This window comes from Cyprinodon variegatus, unplaced genomic scaffold (assembly GCF_000732505.1).
Source record: "Cyprinodon variegatus isolate N-32 unplaced genomic scaffold, C_variegatus-1.0 Scaffold38, whole genome shotgun sequence".
In the NCBI taxonomy this organism is placed as follows: Eukaryota; Metazoa; Chordata; class Actinopteri; order Cyprinodontiformes; family Cyprinodontidae; genus Cyprinodon; species Cyprinodon variegatus.
The window spans coordinates 1,573,989-1,594,195 of record NW_015150491.1 but is presented as its reverse complement, the minus strand read 5'-3'; the positions used below and the strand labels follow the sequence as shown (position 1 = coordinate 1,594,195).

Below are 20,207 nucleotides of genomic sequence, written 5' to 3'. Positions count from 1 at the left end.
TCCTCCCTTTCTGCTGATTTACTTCAGCCAACAGAAACTGGGGTTGGGTGCAGCTAACTGTGTTCAAGAGCGTTTTCAGTCGTGTCTTTTCCTCGCTCTCCCGCTGCTCTTGAGTCCCACCTCTTGAAATATCATTGGATCTGTGCTTTGGGACATAATATTATTTAGTGTCGCTAGTCACTGCGTACATAGTAGCTACATGGAGGAAGAGAGACACAGCAGCATTCAGTGAATTTTAACCGGCAGCTACTTCGACATATGTTTCATTAAAAGTTAGGAGACGGGCTGGTTAAACAAATTAGTGATGCCACCGAAAAATCTGTTCATTACACATATGGAAGTTTTTCAGCTAAAAATGGTAACAGAGTGTATATTTATATAGTTTAAAAAACCTGGGCTTCTCAGAGGACCATGACTCAAGAGTTACAGGTTAGAATTAACACATATCTGTTGTTTTCTTATTGAACAGAGAATCAGACTCCAGAGCTGACTCCAGAATTCTTTGGAACTTGTAAAGGTTTTTTTAAATGTAAATTTGTTTTGAAATGATCATTTGTTTTGGAACATTTTGTAATGTTGGATTGCACCTCCCGGCCACCGTAGAAATAAGACGTTCTGGTCTACAATTGCGTAGGGGGCCAACCAGATATCAGTGACGGGGGCCCTAAGAGGTCAGGGGCCCGTAGGCAACTGCAGTCTCTTCTTAGAGATTCTGCTCCTCCTCTAATCAATCTTGGAAGCAATATAAAAAATATTGACCATTTACTGTATATTAAATAAAGTTATAATTGAATAGTAAAATCAAAACATAAAATCAACATCCTGACAAAGTTACCGTTTGGTCTGATACATGGTCTGTACGCTGCTGGGTGTTCAGGTCAAAGCTGTTACTGTAGGTCTTTAGGTTTTGCTGCAGCACAGCCAGCCTCTGGAGAACATATCTCTGCTGAGCGTCTGTCGTAAGGGAACCACGTTGAACAAGCCGCTCAAAGTGGCCCACGATGTCACCGGAGTCAGAAACACCTGGAGACAGAGAGCCCGAGGAGGAACCCGGCAAGAGGGAAAGTTTTAACACTGCTGATTTAAATATTATAACATGTTTTGAACATAAATATAACCAGTAGATAGATGCGAAACTTTTCGAAACGTCTAACAACATAACTTACCTCCTGTGGTGCAACTGCGTGACAGAAGGAAGATTTTCTTTACGAGCTGAGGTCGTTTTGTTGACAAAAACATTACAGAAGACCTGACAGCAGCAGGAACCATGAAGGACGCCATGATGATTCAAAGCTCTGCAACTTTATTGAAACACAGAACACAAGACAAGGTAACACCGTAAATAAATGGAAAACCACCATTATAACACCGTTATGGAATTAATTTGTTAAGAAACAGTTTGTAAAGAATTCAAAAAGAGAATTAATCAAGAAAAAGCTCTGTCACTACGGGCGTGTCTATAAATCATTTTAGTGTTTGTGCATGAATTTAATAGACATAGATTTTAATTCAATGTAGTTATTTTATTTAGTTAAAAATAAATTTTAGAACTATAAATATACAGTCATATTTTTTTATGTATTTATTACTATATTTCAATGCTGCATTTAAAAAAATGAAGTTGTCTAGAGCTGTTTTAAACAAATTTTTTGTATACACTCGTGTATACAAGATGACAAAATAAATCTGTCTAAATCTAAAAATCTAATACCTTGTAACTAGTGTTGCACCGATGCAATTTTTTGGCCCCGATACCGATACCTGGCTGTGCAGTATTGGTTGATACCGATACCATACAGATACCATCTGTTTTAAATCGATGTGCGTGTGTATATATGAAGAACTGCATATTACTTGGCTGTAAAATCATTGCCATCATGGCTTTGTCAAGCTGCTGCCTTCCTTTGTGAAGCAGGAAAAACACTGATACAAAGTGAATCCAGTATAACTTTTTATTGCCTACCTGGAATGGGTGACAATAGCTGAATAAACTTTTGGCTCTCAACATGGTATCGGTGCACTATTTGTTGGTACTTGCCGATACCTATACCACCATTTTAGTGCATTATCGGGGGATATTGGTATCGGTATCAGTATAACACTAGTTCTAACATTTACTTTCTTATTTCATTGCAATCCTTTCTTTTATTTCATATCACGTGGTGTCCCTTATTGAATCTATGTAACTCTCCTCTTGCCTCATCCTCAATCAATACCACATTAAGGTCTAAAGAAAGCATTACAAGATCAAAGTAAGGTCTAGTAAGATTGTCAGAGAGGCACTTGCCAACCGCAGACAGACCTGCATGGTATGGGTTTCCACTGAGACTATGATAGCATTATATCCAGTATATAAGTATAGCCAAGTAAAATTACATGAATGTATGCAATCAGTGCAAAGTTTAATTAATTGATAAATTGAAATTAATAACCCCCCCTCAAGAAAAATACATAAAAACACAACAGCATACAAAACTTTCAAAAATGTGTATTATGCACCAAGAAACATCAAAGAAATAACCAAGGAAACAGGAAAGTAATCATTAAATAAACACATTTACTATAAATAAATGGCTGAAAACTTAAATTTAAGCAAAAAAAAAAAAAAATTAATTAAAAGGCATTGGTATATTAGTAAAGTAGACCTAAATAGTGTCAGCAAAATAATATATAAGTAGATTTTGTAGTTTTATTTTTATCCTACCTTTATTTGTTTTGGGTTTTTTGACTGTCATATGATTTTATTTGCTTTTATTTTTCCCAATTCAACTCTGTATTGCTGTTAAATGTGCAAGATAAATGCACTTTCCATTAACATGGATATGAGTCAAAATACAATGTAGTCATGCAAAGAAACGGATATTATATACATACAAAGTTTAATATTGCGTAGTTTAAAAACTTAAACAAAAAATAATAATAATTGTTTCTTCTTCCTACTAATGATCATGTTGATGAATAACAAGAATAGCATTCCTGCTGGCAGGTCGTAAACAAACTTAGATTTAAACAAGTTGCTGGGCTTCGTCAGCTGAACCTCAGCTGATCGGAAATGCAACCCCGTCAGTGTGCTACAGAATTGACGCAACGTAACTTCAAAATAAAAGAGAGTAACATGTATTTAATCTATAATCATATTTATTTCACATAAATTGTGCCAAAAGTTTAAACTGTTGATATAGTTTATATATAATAAGGTTTTTATAATACGTTTTTACCAATATACTTTTAGGTGTTACAATGTGATTTTTCTAGGTATTTTATTTTGAAGAACTATAGCATAAAGTTCATATCCGTGTTGCGGCTAGCTTGACAGCATCCCTAGCTGCTCGGGAGGACAGGGAGAAATGGCTGATGCTATAGCTGATACGAGAAGGCTGTACACTAAGCCCCAGAACTTAAATGACGCGTATGGACCCCCGAGTAATTTTCTTGAGATTGACGTGAGCAATCCAGAGACTGTCGGGGTTGGCAGAGGCAGATATACAACGTACGAAGTCAGACTGAAGGTGAGACTGCATTGACAAGTGCTAATGACGTTAGCTTGTCAGCTAACTGCCAAAGCTAGCTAAACTGGCTGTCCCTTTGAGTCAAAGTTATAAATTATTGACAACAGCTTTTTTCATCGAGACAGTGTCATGGATATTAACACATAGGTTACGAGTTAATGCGTACTTTTTATTATTATTATTATTTTTATGCTTGTTTGCAGCAATTCTGTCTGCTGGTTTTATCAGATATTATCTTAATTACGCAATTGTTAGCCAGTGTTGGCGTACACGCGCAGTTTTTTGTTTTTGTTTTTCACCAATATATTAAGACGTAAAGAGGAATGAGTAATTACATTTTCATTTAATGAATTATGTCTATCCATTAAAACGAAATGGTGTATGTTGAAATTTTAATATTCCTTTGAGGAGCTTTTAAGTTCATCCATATTTGTTGATAACACAAAAGTATGTATTTGTACACTAGTGGTAGTGATATGATCTGCTTTAATGAGGGAAAAAATAGGCAAGAAGTCTCTCCTTAAACTTGACTCGCTCTTGAATTTATATTAAGCCACACCCCATTGTTAGGGCCATACGTAGATAACAGTTTTAATCTCACTTAATGACTAGCTTGAGTATCATCCAATTTGAAAACCATAAACAAATGTCCTGTTTGGTGTATAGACTTTATAATAGGTGTTTATTCACATCTAAGAAAAATAAATAGTGTAATTGCTGCATTAGGTTTAAATAATATTTATATATATTTTATGAAATTAGAAGCAGCCAGCAGAGTTTCTTAACAATTTAAAGTTTTATTTTTCTGCTTCTCACGACCCCTCCGGGGATAAGAGTGATGGAAAATGGATGGATGGATTTTGCTGCTTTTTAACCAAGGCTAAAATGCAGGATCAACTTTTCTTTGCTCCTACAGTTACAAAACACAAAAGGGGTGTTTGTATTTTGTATTTTTGTTTCTCATCTGTTAATCTTTAAATTATATGATTCCCAGAGTAACTTTCTTTACAAGGCAGAGCAGCGTCATATTACTGGTAAATCATAGGAGGCTGAGATTGATGAAATCAGTTCCTCCGGAGCTGCTTACAGGATGCAGCTTGCTGACTGATTCTTCACTTTTTTCCCCTGCCTCTGATGACGCACTTCCTTCCTGCAACCTCATCTATAAACTTGCTCAGAAGTTCCTTCCATTCTGTAAATGTTGTTTGCTCCAGTCAGCTGGAGAAAACCCTTAATTTTATTTTCTATTTTTTAAGATGTTTAGTTTGAATATTATTGCCAGAATCTTAGTGTATGTTGACGTAAAAGCCCAATGGTTTTTATATCCACACAGCTACAGCAAATCCAAAATGCTTAGTATATGCAGAATAGTAAGGATTCGAAAAAAGGTGTTTTTTTTTTTACTTTTAATAAAAGCTAGAAAAAATTCTTTTATTTGGTACAAGTCAGTTGACCCCCAACTGTTTCCTTTATCAACAATTTTAAATGCATAGACTGCTGTAGAATTATATTTTACATATCTTAAATATTCAGATGCTTAAAATGATTTGTGCATTATGATATTATTGAATCACATTGGTCATATGTCATTTACCAGTTTTACTCCAAATATGAGTGCTTGGATCCATATTGGTAAATCTATTATAGTTTAGAAGCCACTTATTGACATTCTACAAGCAAATACGGCTATACATTCATAGGCCAATAGAATAGATACATTTTTTCTATTAACATGGATAAAACGATCAACCAATCATATGGTCACTTCCTAAAGTATTTGGTAGGCTAGCCATGATGAACAACAGAGCATTAATATTCAGGACTTTATTTGGGGGATTTTGAACATGGCATTATATAAGAAACCTTCGGCTTGAATTGGAAGGGAGTAGGGATGCAACAAATTATTATTTTGCAATTCGATTTGATCGGTCTCATTTTATTTTTCAGTGAATCAAAGATTTTTTACAAAATTAAACCAGGTGAAACAAAAAGATTTCCACTGGAGTTCTGGATAGAGCATATTCACAGAAAGTTCTTTTTTTTAATCTTAAATGCAAAATGTTTACATATTTACTCAAATTTTGATATAATTACTGCTATATGGGTTAACGATTAATGGATTACTAAATAGTTGACGATACTTACAATAATCAATTAATCTGATTAATTGTTTCAGCCCTAGAAGGGAGAATGTCAAGTCAGTGCCATTTGTATGGATGAAAACGCTGTCTTGAAAATGAAGCTCAGAAAAGTTGGAAGACTGGATTGAATTTAAATAAAAGTATAAGTACGTTCAGTATCCACTTAAGATGCAGCAAACTATCATTTCCAAATGCATATTTCAGTGAAACCATGACAGAGATGAGCCACAGCCCCCAGAGGTCACAGTGAGGGCTACCCCTGTCTGCTGAGAAAAAGAAAACAGAGCTGCAGTTTAAAAAGGGTCACTATAGTTGAATGATGAAAAATCAGAAAAACTGGCTGCTTCGCTGGTCTCAGCATCACCTTTGACATCAGAAAATGTATCCTAGAATTTATATTAAAGTATAGAACCCTCCCCATTTCCATTATTCTTTCACGTTGGAGGTTTGGGGGTATTTTTTTGACACACCTTTGGCCCCTCAATAAAGTGAAGTTTCTGACTACATCTGTCATTTTATAAACACAATCTTCCCATCCTTTAATGGCTACTTGCCGGAGCTTAGTGCATGATGTCACAAAGCTCAAACCAATCAAAAATGACAATGAGTTTGCTGTACTCCAGTGGCAACTTCAGTCATCAGATCTCCATTTCCATCATGGATGTACTTCTGGCAAATCTTCAGTAATTGTAAGATGCCATCATGTTCATATAAACAAAAAAAAAAAAAAAAACGTCTCAGCGAAGTTTAACACAGCGTTAAATCTTACAAGAAATTATTCACACAGTTCTTAAATCAAAATGACTGTCCAACCTGAAGCCTTCGTCCAAGTAGTCAGACTGATAGATGTTGACAGGAGTTGAAAAGATTATGATGAACGTTACAGACCCTGATGATTAACAGAAATGGAAAATGTGAGTAATGTAAGCTCAGATTATGCTCTTGTATTTTTCACCCCGATCTATAAGCGGAAATACCATTTGATGACAATGGCATTGTTGAAATCTCCAGAAAAAGCGACTGAAAAACATTTACTCCAATTGCTATTTCAGAAAATAGATTTCTCTTAATTTAGATACATCTATGGGGTCTTTAAAGTAAATGTTGACAGTTATTTTTTTTTGGTTTGTCTTTTGGTCAGAAACAAATAAATCAGAGTTATAAACCCATTTTCAGCAAATTAAAGACATTTTCCTTTAACTGGTTTGTGATTAATCTTCATGGTTTCATGGGTCATCATTCCTGATAGTATAAAACGGTTTGGCAGTGGAAAGGCTGATCTGATTGCCTCATCTTTGATCTCTAACTTGTCATTTTAGCTGACTGACACCCCTGTAGTTAGTGACCTGAATCATTTAGATTGGCTAGCAGCCTTCTACTGTTTCATTGCGTCCACTGTTTCTCAAAGAAATGAATTTAAGGGGATGGAAGCTGTCTACAGGCATTAGCCTTGAATATAACGCTACTGTACTTGATTAGCGTGTTATAATTAGCATATGCGTGTAATCAGCATTATTGTGCGCCTCATAGCCCTGTGTGACCCTGCTTTGCATAAAACCACAGAAGAAGCGGCGCATCCCTCACTTTTCAATAAACGTGGTGTCAACTTAGCTTTGCTTCTCCTCCTTTCTTTAGCTTTCTTTGGACTCACTTTCATTCCTTCTGCACCATTTAAGACTGTTAGGCACAATGCCTTAGACAGGAATGCATGATATGTGCTTTGTTCCTTCTTGCTTCTTTGCCTTTATTCAGATTTTGTTTCGACTACCATGGTATCATCCTCCTATTAGGATGTACAGTTTCTTCTATTAACCGTTCTTCCTGTTCTCACCACTGTCTTGAAATCCACTACGAAATTGAGAGAGCTCTTGTGGCCGCACTGAGAGAGTCTTGCTTAATCCCCTCATTGAGAAAAGAGAAGAATGAAATTGGCCAGGGTTTGGGGTGGGATGGGATGGGGGGGGAGCATTTACTCCCCGTCCTCACCCCCTACCCATGGGAGGGCAGAAAGCCACCCCTCTTCGCCAGCTTTCATCTCATCGGCTCTTATCCTGTTTCTCTCCCAGCTGTGTGAAGTCATTTTCTCATTCTGTGTGGCTACTGTTGTTTGGAATAATAATTTAAACATCAAAAATAATTAGACATGTTTGAGCTTTATACTGTGTGATGGCATCAAGTACAAATACTAAATTACTGCTGTCACTCATTGATTATTTAGCATGAATTTAGAGTTAATTTAATGCAAAAGTAAATATTTGCTCTTCTTGCTTTACTCTATTAAAAAACATTACAACTAATATTGTATATTTGCATATCTGCATGTCTTTGGTATTTTTTATTAAAATATTTCAAGACAATCACATTTCTGAAGTGAAGCAAACTTGTCACAGACTTTTTTCAGCAAGCTGACTGGCAGTTTGCAGCAACAGGTGTTTTTGGTCTGGAACGTTTTTGGTTAACTTTGATTCTAGTAACTCTCCCAAGTCTGAAATACATTATTGTTAAATGCCAAATTATTCTGAGTCTGGATAAAGTGTTGTTTTTTTTTGGTTGTTGCTTGAAAAAAATCGGGATGGTTGCAAAGATGGTGGTAAAACAATTTGTGTTTGGCCTGGATTATCATGTAATAGGACAAATATTTTGTTGTTCAACTGCTTTCTTCTGGTTCCAAGCTGGAGATCATTAATTTAACAGACTGTTAATTTTTCAGATGGATTATTTTTAAAAATCTCTTTTTAAAATGATACATTTCTCATCTTGACACATGCATTTTGAAAATTTTCTTCGATATAGCATCAACTCACAATCATAGTTTCTATTTTATGTTTTTTTAAATGGTGTTTAAAACAGTTTTTTGTAAACTTTTTTAAAACTAATTATTTGTTTAATTATTCTTTTAAGATATGTTTCAATTATTTCTAGTTATCATTAAGGCAGTGTTACTGCAATGGCATTACTCCTAATCTGACACCAGTCTAATCCACTTCCACTACATCCCCTCATTTTAAGTGAACTTTTTGTTCCCTTCTTCTGTCACAAAACTGCTTTTTGCCATGAATCTCTTCTTACTCTTGATGTCTCTAATGGATAGAGTTTTTCTGCCATATTCCTCAATAGTAATGGTTTCTTTTGGTTGCTGGATCTGTGAAGGAGCTTCTGAAGCACCCTAGCGTATTTTTGTTTCGACCCATAGCAAACGGCTTGTTGGACCTAGGATGTAGGTGTACGAAGCAGAGGAAGGGGGTATGATCAAAAATGTATTTTTAATTAATTTTTTTTTTGGTTCCCATCTCATCCTGAAAGCACATTCAGGGAAGCGAACTTTGGGATCTCACTTTGTTTATGGATAAGAGTACATAAAAGGGCTCTTATAGCTCTGTCTCTCACTCAAGTCTTCTCCCCCTCCTCTTCTCCCATAGCTTCTCCCTCTCTCCTTTTTTTCCTTCTTTTTCATTTGGGCTGTGGGGTGGGGGGCCTTTGGTCATTAATAAAATGGGGAGAGACGGGGAGTGTGTGTGGAGGAGGGGGAGTGGGGGTCTTGTCAGGCACAGTCAAGTGTAATCCAAAGTCTACAGCATCCTCTTCGACAACTATTTTAATGGAAATGGGGAACATATTGTATCAAGGCTACCATATCCTACTTGAAATGACAGTATCAAAAGTGGGAGTTGATACTATGGCAACAAAGCAGCTTTTTGCCAGATAGGCAAGTCGGAGAGAGGGTAGGCTGTCAGGCCACAGGGGCCGGCAAGCGAGGGAACGAGTGAGAGAGTACATGTAGAGATGAGAGCAAAAGACCCATTGCCCCAACGCTTTTGTTCACAGCCTTTTTTCCCTATTTTGGAATATGATGCGATGAGATGGTATTATATTGCCATTTTTAATGCCATTATTCTGAAAGGGGACAATAAGGGAGAGTAAGGGGGGCTGGGATGGTGGAGGTTTAGGATGCGCACTTTCTAACTTGACTTAATCCATCCTGCTAAAAGCTAATGCATGGTGGCCTTGAACTATTCTCTCTGGAGATGAGTGATCTTTGTCCACTCTCCCCCCTTCTTTCAGTGTCTCACTGTGTTTTAAGGGTTCTGCCTCTTTTCAGGCTGGTTTCAATGAGCCCAAGGCATTGTGTCCCACACATTATGATTCACATACTCTTCCTATGGAGCACAGATTGCACCTTGTACGCCCATCATTGAAGTGAAGCTTGGGGATCTACTCTGACAGAGATACAGCTTGCTTTCTGCTGCTTCTTTTTTTTTTTGAACATGTTCCTCTTATATGTTTTGCTTTTAAATATGACCTGTTGTGCTTTTCTCTTTGAAAATGGCTGGTTTTCATGGTTCACCTTTTGTTCCATCGCTCCGCAAGTAGAAGAGGCGCGGTGTGATGTTTTACACAGCCAGTGAAAAGCTAAGACCTGACTGACGGTGGGCTGGTCCCGTGTTCTAATCACTACAGCGGCGAGTAAGCTGAGACACTCGCGCCCTAACCTCTAACCAGCCGTGAAGAAAACAGAGGCCAGGGGAACCTGATCTTTGACTCTCCACACTCTCACGCACCGCCTCTTTCTGAGCATTTTGTGCGAGCTAGAGAAAGAGAGAGTGAGACTTCTCAGATTTCTGGTCTGTCGTTTTCATCCCTCCCCTTGTCCCGAAAGGCCAATCTCTTAATCACAGGTTTAGAGAGGATAAGGGAACTGGAAGTCCAGGTGACTTTCATAACTCCCACTTTCACAGCTGCCACCATTGTCTCAAAATAGGTTGGTTTCAGCATGTGCACAAACGGGCTTCGGTGGTTTTAACCTTTTCTAGTTTGCAGAGTTAACAAAGCGACTGGTGAAATCACGCACATCATCTCATGCATGGGTTACAAGTGTTAGTTTGTGCCTGTGCTTGGTCAAGTGTTTTCCTGTGTGCACATGATAGGATTAGAGTCACGGCGGTGGCAGATTACCTGTAACTGTGATCTGTTGTGGAGGGGATTAACTTTGTGGTGCTCCATGCTGTGAGGTAACATGACGCAGCGGGGACAAACCACGGCCAGAGGAGTGCAGAGTTAATGCTGGAGCACTGGGGCGATAAAGCTATGATAATCCACTTCTCCTGTGACCTGAGAAGGAGGAGGAGTGAAGGCTTCATTGATGGCTTTACCTGGAGAGAACTTTAAGTAAGTAGCAATAGCTTTTCAGACGTGGGGCGTTTTAGAAAAACTCTGTGGGAACGAAGGAGTGCCAGAGCTTTCAGTCAGCATGCAGAAAGAGTCTGCTTTATACAACTGTCATTTTAATCTGGTTACTTTACTGTACTTTTCAAAACCCTCCACTCTAGTTAATCTTCCTTAGAAACAAAACAAGTGCCGATTTATTTTTTTTAATGGAAAGCCTGAGACATTAATACCCTATTTATTGTATTGGATATAATTTTTTTGCTAATAATGTATGTAAATAAATGAGAATTGGCCAAAGACTGACACACAGTACTGAGTTACATAATGCAGAGTGCAAAAGGGATCAGAGAGGACCCATTTTTTTCACATTTTGCATTCTGTTCACACTCTGTTTTTAATGTTATACCTTTTAGCCTAGTAAACTAGCCCCACCTGCCAGCGGCCAAAATCATTTTTGCCTGCGAGTTTGGTCTAGCCTCGATCGATGCCCCAATCCCTAGAAGTGGCTGGCCAATCACGGTTTTGATGGCGTAAGACAAAGATGCACAACGCTGGAGAAAGCACAACAAGAAAGATGGCAACAAGTATTGAACAGTTCTCTTTGACTTGGCTTTGGAATCAGTTTTGGAAGGATTAGACTTGGGGTTTTCATTGAAACATGAGCACGAAGAGGCTCTACGCTCATTCATTTTTAAGAAGGACGTATTCGCCGTTTTACCAACAGGCTGTTCGTTTACACTCCCCCACCAGCTTCCTGTCGCAATTACTACATCACAGTCAGTTGCGTTCATTGGTCAGAGCATTGGCCAATAGGCACAGACATCGTTTAAAAAACAACGGATTGTTCTCATCAACAATCTTCCGATGTCTCATTCATCGGGGCCACACTAAATGACACATTTAATCTCACATTTAGTCTGGTTTATGTATCTTCTCAAATATCCATAAATGAGAATAGATAAAACAATACGCACATTTTTTTGTTTGCAAATAAAAATTAAAAAATCTCAAAGGTCTGGAAGCCTCCCACCCTTTTCCAACCTTTTCCTATTTAGCTTGGTTTGTGAGTTTGTGATGTTTTTTTTATCATTTACACTTACAACAGAAGTCACAAGAAAGTTTAATACAATATAGTATATTTGCAAATAAGGGCTCTGTCAAACCAGAAATTTTAAAACAAGCTCACTCTCCACCAAAAATAAACATTAGTGCAGCATCTTGTACTATAGCGATACAGTAACTGTGGTCCAAACAAACTCTCATTTGCAAAGGTTTGTTTTAGTGTAATACAAAGATTGAAAATGAGTATTGCGTAAAATGTTAGATGAGATTTTACATCAGTGTCATTAGCTTGATTTTGTTTGGAACTTAGCCATTTCTAACACATACGAGGGGAGAAAATGTGAGGAATAAAGAAAAGCTAATTGAAATGAAACTTTATAAGAGGTGTTTCAATGGAAGCAAATATGACTTTATTTTGAGGATCAATGGAAATGAAGTGGTAGAATACTGAGCAGGAGAAAGCCTGAGTGTTAAAAGACCACTTCTGCTCAGCCTGCTCCTCAATTAGTCCTGTGCTGAGCAGATGCAGCTCCCAGCCTCTCCAGATTTCCTGTTCTTCCTTCATGGTCACATATACCCTGTCGTTTCTCTTTTGTTCAACCGTTTACTTGGGCTTTTAGTTAACTCTATATCTTGCTTGTACACATACTCACTGTGCCTATCGATCAGTCTGCTGCTCCTACTGTATTCATACTCAACCTACTTGTTATTCTCCCCTATTCCCTGAATTCTGACCCTCTGTAAATGCACCCTGCCCACTAAATCCTCATTCACTCCCTCCTTGTTTGTACATTGTCACAGAATGGCCATGCACTGCCAGCACTGGTAAAGAGGTTTGGCATTGCACTATGATTTGCTGTTTGCTTCACTGTTCATGTTGATGTCTGAATGTCTTCCTCATTTAACATGAAATTCACTCTCACGTACTTGTAAACAGCAACTTTGAATTATGTACACACTTTCACATACATGAACACGTACAATAAAACGGTAAGCCGTCTGAGTGGAAACAGACCTTGGTGTGCAGAAAATTGTAGAAAATGTAGGTTGAGCTTTTATTTTCTTTTCTCTTGAGGCCATTTTGAATTTAGAGGCTTGCTGTTGTTGTTTTGTTTTCCACTTCTTATTGTCCTTTAGGGACAAACATTTTCAAGCCATAATTTTCTGCTTAGCATATCATTGCTCCACAAGGTTCAATTTAATATTTTTGTCTTATCTTTTCTCATATTCTTTACAAGGCATATCTTGCCTTCACGTTAACAGCTTTTACCTTAGATTAATTAAGTATAATTAGAAAACAATAAGGAATGGCATGCTATCATGCTGGCTTCATAAATATGGATCAACCTACATCCCATTTACCTCTAACTATTTTATAAGAATTATCTGTAAATGACACCACAGACAATTTAATGATGTTCCCGTTTCAGATTAAAAAATGAAAAAAGTAGGACTTTGGCTGTATTATGTACATAGCTTTTTACAACAACCTAAACTAGCCAATTAAAAAAAAAAGTTTTTCACGGTTCGACCAAATATTTTTTGACAAAAGATTTTAAACAGTCTATTTTGATTTATGATGTAAAATCTCAAAAACATTTTTTGTGTTTTCACGCTTTATTGAAAAGATTAAACATGGACTTAGTTTTGTTGATAAATCCATATTGTGCAAAACAACCTACTTTCTTTTGCTGCTCTTTTTATTTTCTAACGCGAATACAACCGGCTGATATTGGCTGGATTGTTATGCAGGCTAATATCTGGGTTAGTTGTTGTGCACGGAGGCAGTTCTTGACTTTTAAAAACTTTGAGAAAACTCCAAAACTTTCTTAAGTTTTTTTTTTTTTTTTTTTTTAAATATGACTTCAAGATACAGGAATTATTGGATAAAATATTTTTGCAGATTTTACATTGCAACCACAGTTTCTTCTCCATAACTCCCCGGCAAAATTTCCAGAACATCAACGTTTTTTTCTGTTAATGCAATTAATTGCATTTGCAATATAATCAATATAAAAACAGAGGCATGCAAGTTTAGTAGGTGTAAGCACTGAATTTTTAACTCCAGCCCTTTAGGTGGCGATAAAATGCTTAAGCGGGGTTTGCGGACAAGAGAGAGTTGTAGCTACAAGCAAACAACTTTAGTACAGCAGTAACAATCAAGTGATATGATAATGGACCCTTAGAGAAACATCTAAATGCTTGTCATTAGCATAAAAGGAATTTCGTTCAGCCTGAATTAAAAGAATTTTAAACTACATATTAGTGGGTTTGAAAATGTAGGTTAACCGTATATGCCTTGGTATTATCTTTACTAGGAGCAGTTACAAGCTTAATATAAATGAAACAATTCTGTTGCTTTATTTTTATTCATTTCAGGTTTTAGATGAATCCATTCAGTAAAACGTGAGCTAAAATCAGCTTGAACCTTTTTTTTTTTGTATCCTTTGCGATTCCTCCTATTTAAGGACTATAATAAGCTAATATGCATCAAAATGACGGTTTAAATGTGACAGCTTTGCTGCCTTTTCCTCAGACCAACCTACCCATCTTCAAACTAAAGGAGTCCTCTGTACGGAGGCGGTACAGTGACTTTGAGTGGCTCAGAGCGGAGCTGGAGAGAGAAAGCAAGGTAAACTTTTTATATGACAACTTCAATGTGAAGGCTGAGGAGCACTCGGCATGTAAAGTTGACCATCCCTTACAAAGGGCAGAATAAGAAAGAAAGGTTTTGAAATAACATGTTGGAACTGAATAAGTGAGTGAAATAGCAAAGGTTTAAGTTTCAGATCTCAGAAATGTTTCTTTAAGCATACTGAATCAGATCCCCCTGTGTTGCATATGTTCATTTGAAGGAATAAATGATGCGGTCTATTTATTTGGATTGTTTTGTGTTCTTAGGTGGTTGTACCACCTCTCCCAGGAAAAGCTCTTTTCAGGCAGCTTCCATTCAGAGGAGATGATGGCATATTTGATGACTCCTTCATCGAGGAGCGGAGGCAGGGTCTGGAGCAGTTTCTCAACAAGTAAGCAATCCACTTTTTTTTTTTTTTTTCTAAGTTGTTCTGTGCAGCTGCTGTTATTCGCAGTTGCTACTTTAACTTTGTAGAACAATGAGACACTTTGTGAGGTAACTACATGCAACTTTTTCACTTCTCCTCATATTGTTAACAAACTGAACTCTTCGAGACGGGCTGGCCTTTTTTCCCACTGTCGTCCTTAATTCTCTTATAATTATCTTGCAAAGGACAAGAAAACCAAAAGAGAATTCAATCGTGCTCCCCCACAACATAATTTTTCCCACATTTGTTTTGTTGTCGATGTGTAATTTATGTTAATTGCTGCTGGAAATTACAGCGCGTGGTTCCCCGGGATGGTGTGTGCACCTCTGCTTATTTTTGATCCAGCATGTCCTCATTTTCAGATGCCGAACAATAAAAGTTACAGTGTGATTGTAATCATTTACTGCGATGGCAGACTTGGCCATTATCTTTGTTTCATGTGCAAATGCACCAGTATTTTCTGTTGAAATATTAAGCATGTAAAGACAGCCGAGAAATTGAAAAAACACAAATATGTTAAAGTAGAGGAAGATGATTCGGTAATTAAGATTTATACCCCAATCCCCCCCCTGTCTTTGCTTCCTGTGAATAATGCTTTGCTGTTGATCATATTATTGTTCAGACGTATTACTGGCCAACGTTGTTCAGTCTGATTGAGAGCATTGTGGAGGGTAATTCTTTTGAAATGCTAAAGACGATTGTTGCTGTGAAACAAGTAAGAGGGAGGAGAAAGGAGAGCGATCAGTTTTAGATTACGGCAGTTTAACATGATTTTATACTTCAGGTAAAAGGGGATTGAATCTCCTGTTGGAAAAGGTTTTTACAGATTAACAGGCTCTCCCCCCACGGCTCTTGTCCTCTGGGCCAATTTCTCCATACTCATTTAGCAGGATCTATTCAGGCAAGGTCAATTTTTATTTCTTTTTTTTCCTATTCCCTCTAGGTCCTTTCTCTGGTACTTGACCTGCAAATCATTCTGTGCTGTTTCATTTCTCTGCAATTATTTCCTATCAGAGGTTAAGATGTGTCCATGCACCCAATGTTATCGTGTTGATCTGCTCTGAGTGATTTAACATTTGAAGAATGTCGTGTTTAAGGGTCTCAGGTGCACTGGTTCATTCTCGTTATGATGCTGTGCGTCATCTCAACAGAACTTCAGGAAAACCTGATGTCAAAACCACTTTTGAAGAGGAAACAGCATTTTTTTAAAAATGGAACAGTGTTGAATGCTAACATTGATGTTAAGTTAATGAGTAATCTAAAAATTCTACCAAAGATAATTATAATTTAGTAACGATCTACAGTACTACTGTTCTCTATTAGGAAAACTTTGTGATTATGTTTTGTTCCGTCCAACATCACCTGGATAGCGTCCTCCACCCAAACTGCAATAAGAGCCTCAGTCTCTCCATGCTTTGTCTAAGAGCAGAGCCAGAACTGATATATGTTATTTATTATCATCTAGGTACTGAAAGTGTCAGTCTTTATGTTTGCATTGCCTCAGACATTCCTAGTTATAATTACATAAGGTCAGAGGTCTTTGTGCTACTGCAGGACAGAGCTGACAAACCGGTGACAGCAGATCACCCATTTCGCTCGGAAGTGCTTACAGTAAATGTAGAGTAGCAACAACAGTAACTTCACTACATGTAGTGCTCAGAGTATACATTTGATGTAGGTACACACCAAAATCATTTTCACGATACATAGCTTGGCTATGACAAAGACAACTGGTGCAGCACTATGTCATTTTCGAGGGGGGGACTGGGTACATCCTGGACTAATGTCACCAGTGGTATTCTGTCAACGTACCAACTGAGATTCACTGAGTTCCTGAGAAACACCCATGCTGGAGGGGGAGATGCTTTAGGTAATGGGGCTAGGCAGTTAATTGCATTTGCAATTTAGCAAAATAATTTTCAAATTGCAGAGGCAGTCGGGTTTTAGTCACATTATATTACATTTAATTTTTCATTTCTTTAGGTAGCGGTTATAAACTTTTAGTGGGTCTGCAATCGCACAAAATGGAAGCGAAGATTGTAGGAGTAGGAACTTTTTTTAATGCAAAGATTACAGTAAAGTCCTGCAGCAGCGGACTCATGAAAAACTGAAACCCTGAAATTGAAAGATCTACATGCTTGTGCTTATTGCAAAGGAAAATCGCAATTATAATATTGGTTGAATATAACCACAATTTAGATTGTTGGCAAAATCATTCAGCACTATTGGGTAGGGCTGGGTAAAAAAATCGATTTTGAATCGATTCCTTTATATTTTTGCAAAATCGATGTCTAGGGAATGAGATCGATTAGTTTTATAGTGACGCACGTGACGTTCACATTCAAATGAGCAGGAAAGATGCAATTAGAGTACTTCAAGCCTGCAAATATAGTGAATAGGTTGATTGAAGACATTAACAAATGGGGGTTGACCAGCAAACACCCTGTAGTTGTTACAGATAACGCTGATATAATATGGTTTGTGCAGTGGAGATAATGCAGCTCATGCATGTCTGCTGTGTCCCCACTGTGTCACGTCTGCTTGCTCGAGTGAGGCTTCACTTTTTCACTTTTCACAGACAAGTTTGCAATTTTGAGACAGTTTTGTTCACATCTCAAGTTTAAACTGTCCGAATTACAAGTTTGCACTTTGTGTTTAAGATGACAGGAAAAAATAAAATACATGAGTATTTTGAAACACAGTTGAACCACTTTCAGTATTGTAAAAACAGATCGAATCAAAATTTATAGATTTAGAACTGTATGAATCAAAATCGAATCGATTCAGGGCTATGGCGAAAATACCCAGCCCTACTATTGGGTAATGTATTTATTCTAAACTAAAGGGATAGCTTGGATTATTAAAGTCAGTTAACACTGACTTAAATAATCCTTCTTTAACTTAGCTGAAGCTAAGCTAAGCTGAAGCTAAGTTAAAGAAGTTAAAGAAGAGCCTGATAATAAAAGACTTTGCTCATTGTTTCCGGATTTTACAGGAATCACCACTGAAAGAAAAGCTCTTAGTTATATGGACTGTGTATTTAAAGTATAATGAAGCTAAGCCAATGAGGAGCTTCAATTATTGTGTTTATAAAATTTATACAAAGCATTAACCTTGTCCTTACATTGGAAAATAACAATTTCTATATTTACTTACAATAATTTGATTGAGGTTTAAAAACCCTGGATCCTCTTTATTTACCCCTCTATTACTTTTGAAATAGGTGGAGATGAAGAAAAATTTTTTATAGTTAATATTAGAATGATTAATCATTAGAAAGATTGATACAAAGGGTCAGTAATGGACTATCAGCACTTTATTAGACAGATTTGTTTTTAAGTACAATCCATCCTGTTTCTTTTTTTGTTTATACATGTTGTCTTTTATATAAAATTAGCTAATAGGACTTATTACCAAGTGTATACCTACTTATACTTGCTTAAAATCTGCATCAGCTACCGAAAGATTAAAGATTTCCAGTTCAGCACATGTTATTAATCTACTTTATTCATGACTTTATCTAGGCCATTTAAGCGATTTAATAACAAATAAAGAAAATGCTGTTGAAAATGTTTGTTTCTCTCTTATCCAATGCAGTTTTATATGTTACCTCATCTCCATGAACATAAACCGCTTCTCTTGCTCTTTTTATGTGTTTGTTTTCAGAGTGGCCGGACACCCTCTAGCTCAGAACGAACGCTGCCTACACATGTTTCTACAGGAGGAGATTGTGGACAAGAACTACACCCCATCCAAAATCAGACAAGCCTAAAAAAAAACAACAAAAAAACAAAAACAAAAAAAATGGCTCTGCTTGCCCTGGTCTGGCTTAGCCATTCTGAGTCCAGCTTGGCCCGACAACCCAAAGCTTTCTTCACTGCTTCAAATTTGAGCGACCTTTACTTCCTTCTTGCATTGTCTCATATATTATTTCTTGGCTATTTAATTTTAATCGCTAATCACTCTTATTGATGTTTGAAGTTCTGATTGGAGTCAAGAATCTTGTACACACACTTGTGGTCTAAAGTGATTTATACATATTTTCTTTTTGTCTAAAAATTCCACTAACAAAAATATATTATATATTTATCGTTTAGCCATGTTCTATATATCCCTTTGTATGTTACTTTTGAATAAAACCTCTCTGTATGCCATGCTTGTGTAATGTCCCACACCATTCTGCATCACTGACTGGCACATTGCTCTCCATAACCAGCACCCAAACACACATTAGACGGACCTCGACTTTTAAGCCACATTTGGTTGTTGTCTTAAAAAGGATGCATGTGTGTGTCTGTTCGCATCGTGTCCACCAGCACCTACCCGACGATCACCATGTTTTCTAGCATGCAGTTTTACACAGAGGGAACTGCAGTATTTCTACTGGCAATATGCATTTTGAGATTTGTATACTGCTGTGCCATTTCTTTTGTTTATTTTCAAAAGTTTTCCAATAAAAAAAGGTGAAATGCCTCCACGCTAAAGTGCATTTTGTCATCCACATCATGCTTGCATGTATTGTTATTAATGTGAAATTGTTTCTAGCATTTTAGAAATCTACCTTATCGTTATGAAGAGTTTTAAAAGTGATGGAGGCGTCTGATTGAATAATGCAGAACTCGGACAAGGCTTGTCATCATAATTCATTCAACATTCATAACCAGCTATTTTTATAAAATCAAGTCTAAAATAATTACCTAGGTGTAACATTACTATGAACCTTATACTTGTATAATTTTTTTTTATCATTTATGTGTTGATTTTAATTCCGTTTGAACTTATTTAAGACCTAAAATTTCATTGGTCTCTAAAGATTCCAGTAGCCATCAACACACTCAAATAATTTTGGCTGCATGTTTGTCTGCTCTTATCTGAAATGGTAGAACATGTTCCCTTCGATCACCTGCACTTTAGTAGTAATGCAACGATTTAAATAGGATTGAAGTCTTATAAAGTTCTAGGAGCTTCAGGTTGAAAAGCTTTGTCCTTTTCAGACAAAAAAAGAGTTTGGGTGTTTATTTTTTCATTAAACTTGAAGAACAAGGACTCAGTTTTCAGTCTTCATTAAAATGCACCAGTAACAGATATTCCAGTGATTCCCCCAGCATGATACTACCGTCATGTATTACAGTTAGCACAGTGATTTTTGGCTTAAAGGCCTCATCTTAGTCGCCAATCATATTTCTTGTGATTGTGTCCAAACATTTTATTTTTGTTAAATTTCAGCATAAACCTTTTACTCCTTAAGGGTTTTTTTTTAACAGCAG

The 20,207-nt window shown here is 36.9% G+C and overlaps 2 protein-coding genes across 2 annotated transcripts in view; one reads left to right on the top strand and one right to left on the bottom strand.

Annotated features, from left to right (window-relative positions):
* lace1 (lactation elevated 1) overlaps positions 1-1,320 on the bottom strand; it is a 50,114-nt gene extending 48,794 nt beyond the window's left edge. The window contains exons 1-2 of the mRNA XM_015369594.1: positions 1,167-1,320; positions 836-1,023 (exon numbers count right to left, since the gene is read on the bottom strand). Coding sequence (XP_015225080.1) covers positions 836-1,023; positions 1,167-1,281 — 303 coding nt within the window. The 5' untranslated portion in view covers positions 1,282-1,320. The remainder of the gene's footprint in view (positions 1-835; positions 1,024-1,166) is intronic.
* A 1,994-nt stretch (positions 1,321-3,314) lies between these two features.
* snx3 (sorting nexin 3) lies at positions 3,315-19,429 on the top strand. The gene is made up of 4 exons (XM_015369814.1): positions 3,315-3,509; positions 14,415-14,510; positions 14,780-14,904; positions 18,607-19,429. The coding sequence occupies exons 1-4, from the start codon at positions 3,348-3,350 to the stop codon at positions 18,710-18,712; spliced, it is 489 nt and encodes a 162-aa protein (XP_015225300.1). The 5' UTR covers positions 3,315-3,347; the 3' UTR covers positions 18,713-19,429.
* Positions 19,430-20,207: the final 778 nt, after the last annotated feature.

What these genes read in the sequence shown, in the direction of transcription:
- snx3 (XM_015369814.1), top strand. Translation starts at nt 3,348, where the DNA reads ATGGCTGATGCTATAGCTGATACGAGAAGGCTGTACACTAAGCCCCAG. An exon ending in CGTACGAAGTCAGACTGAAG is followed by an intron (nt 3,510 to 14,414) that starts GTGAGACTGCAT and finishes CCTTTTCCTCAG; the next exon opens with ACCAACCTACCCATCTTCAA. An exon ending in CTGGAGCAGTTTCTCAACAA is followed by an intron (nt 14,905 to 18,606) that starts GTAAGCAATCCA and finishes GTTTGTTTTCAG; the next exon opens with AGTGGCCGGACACCCTCTAG.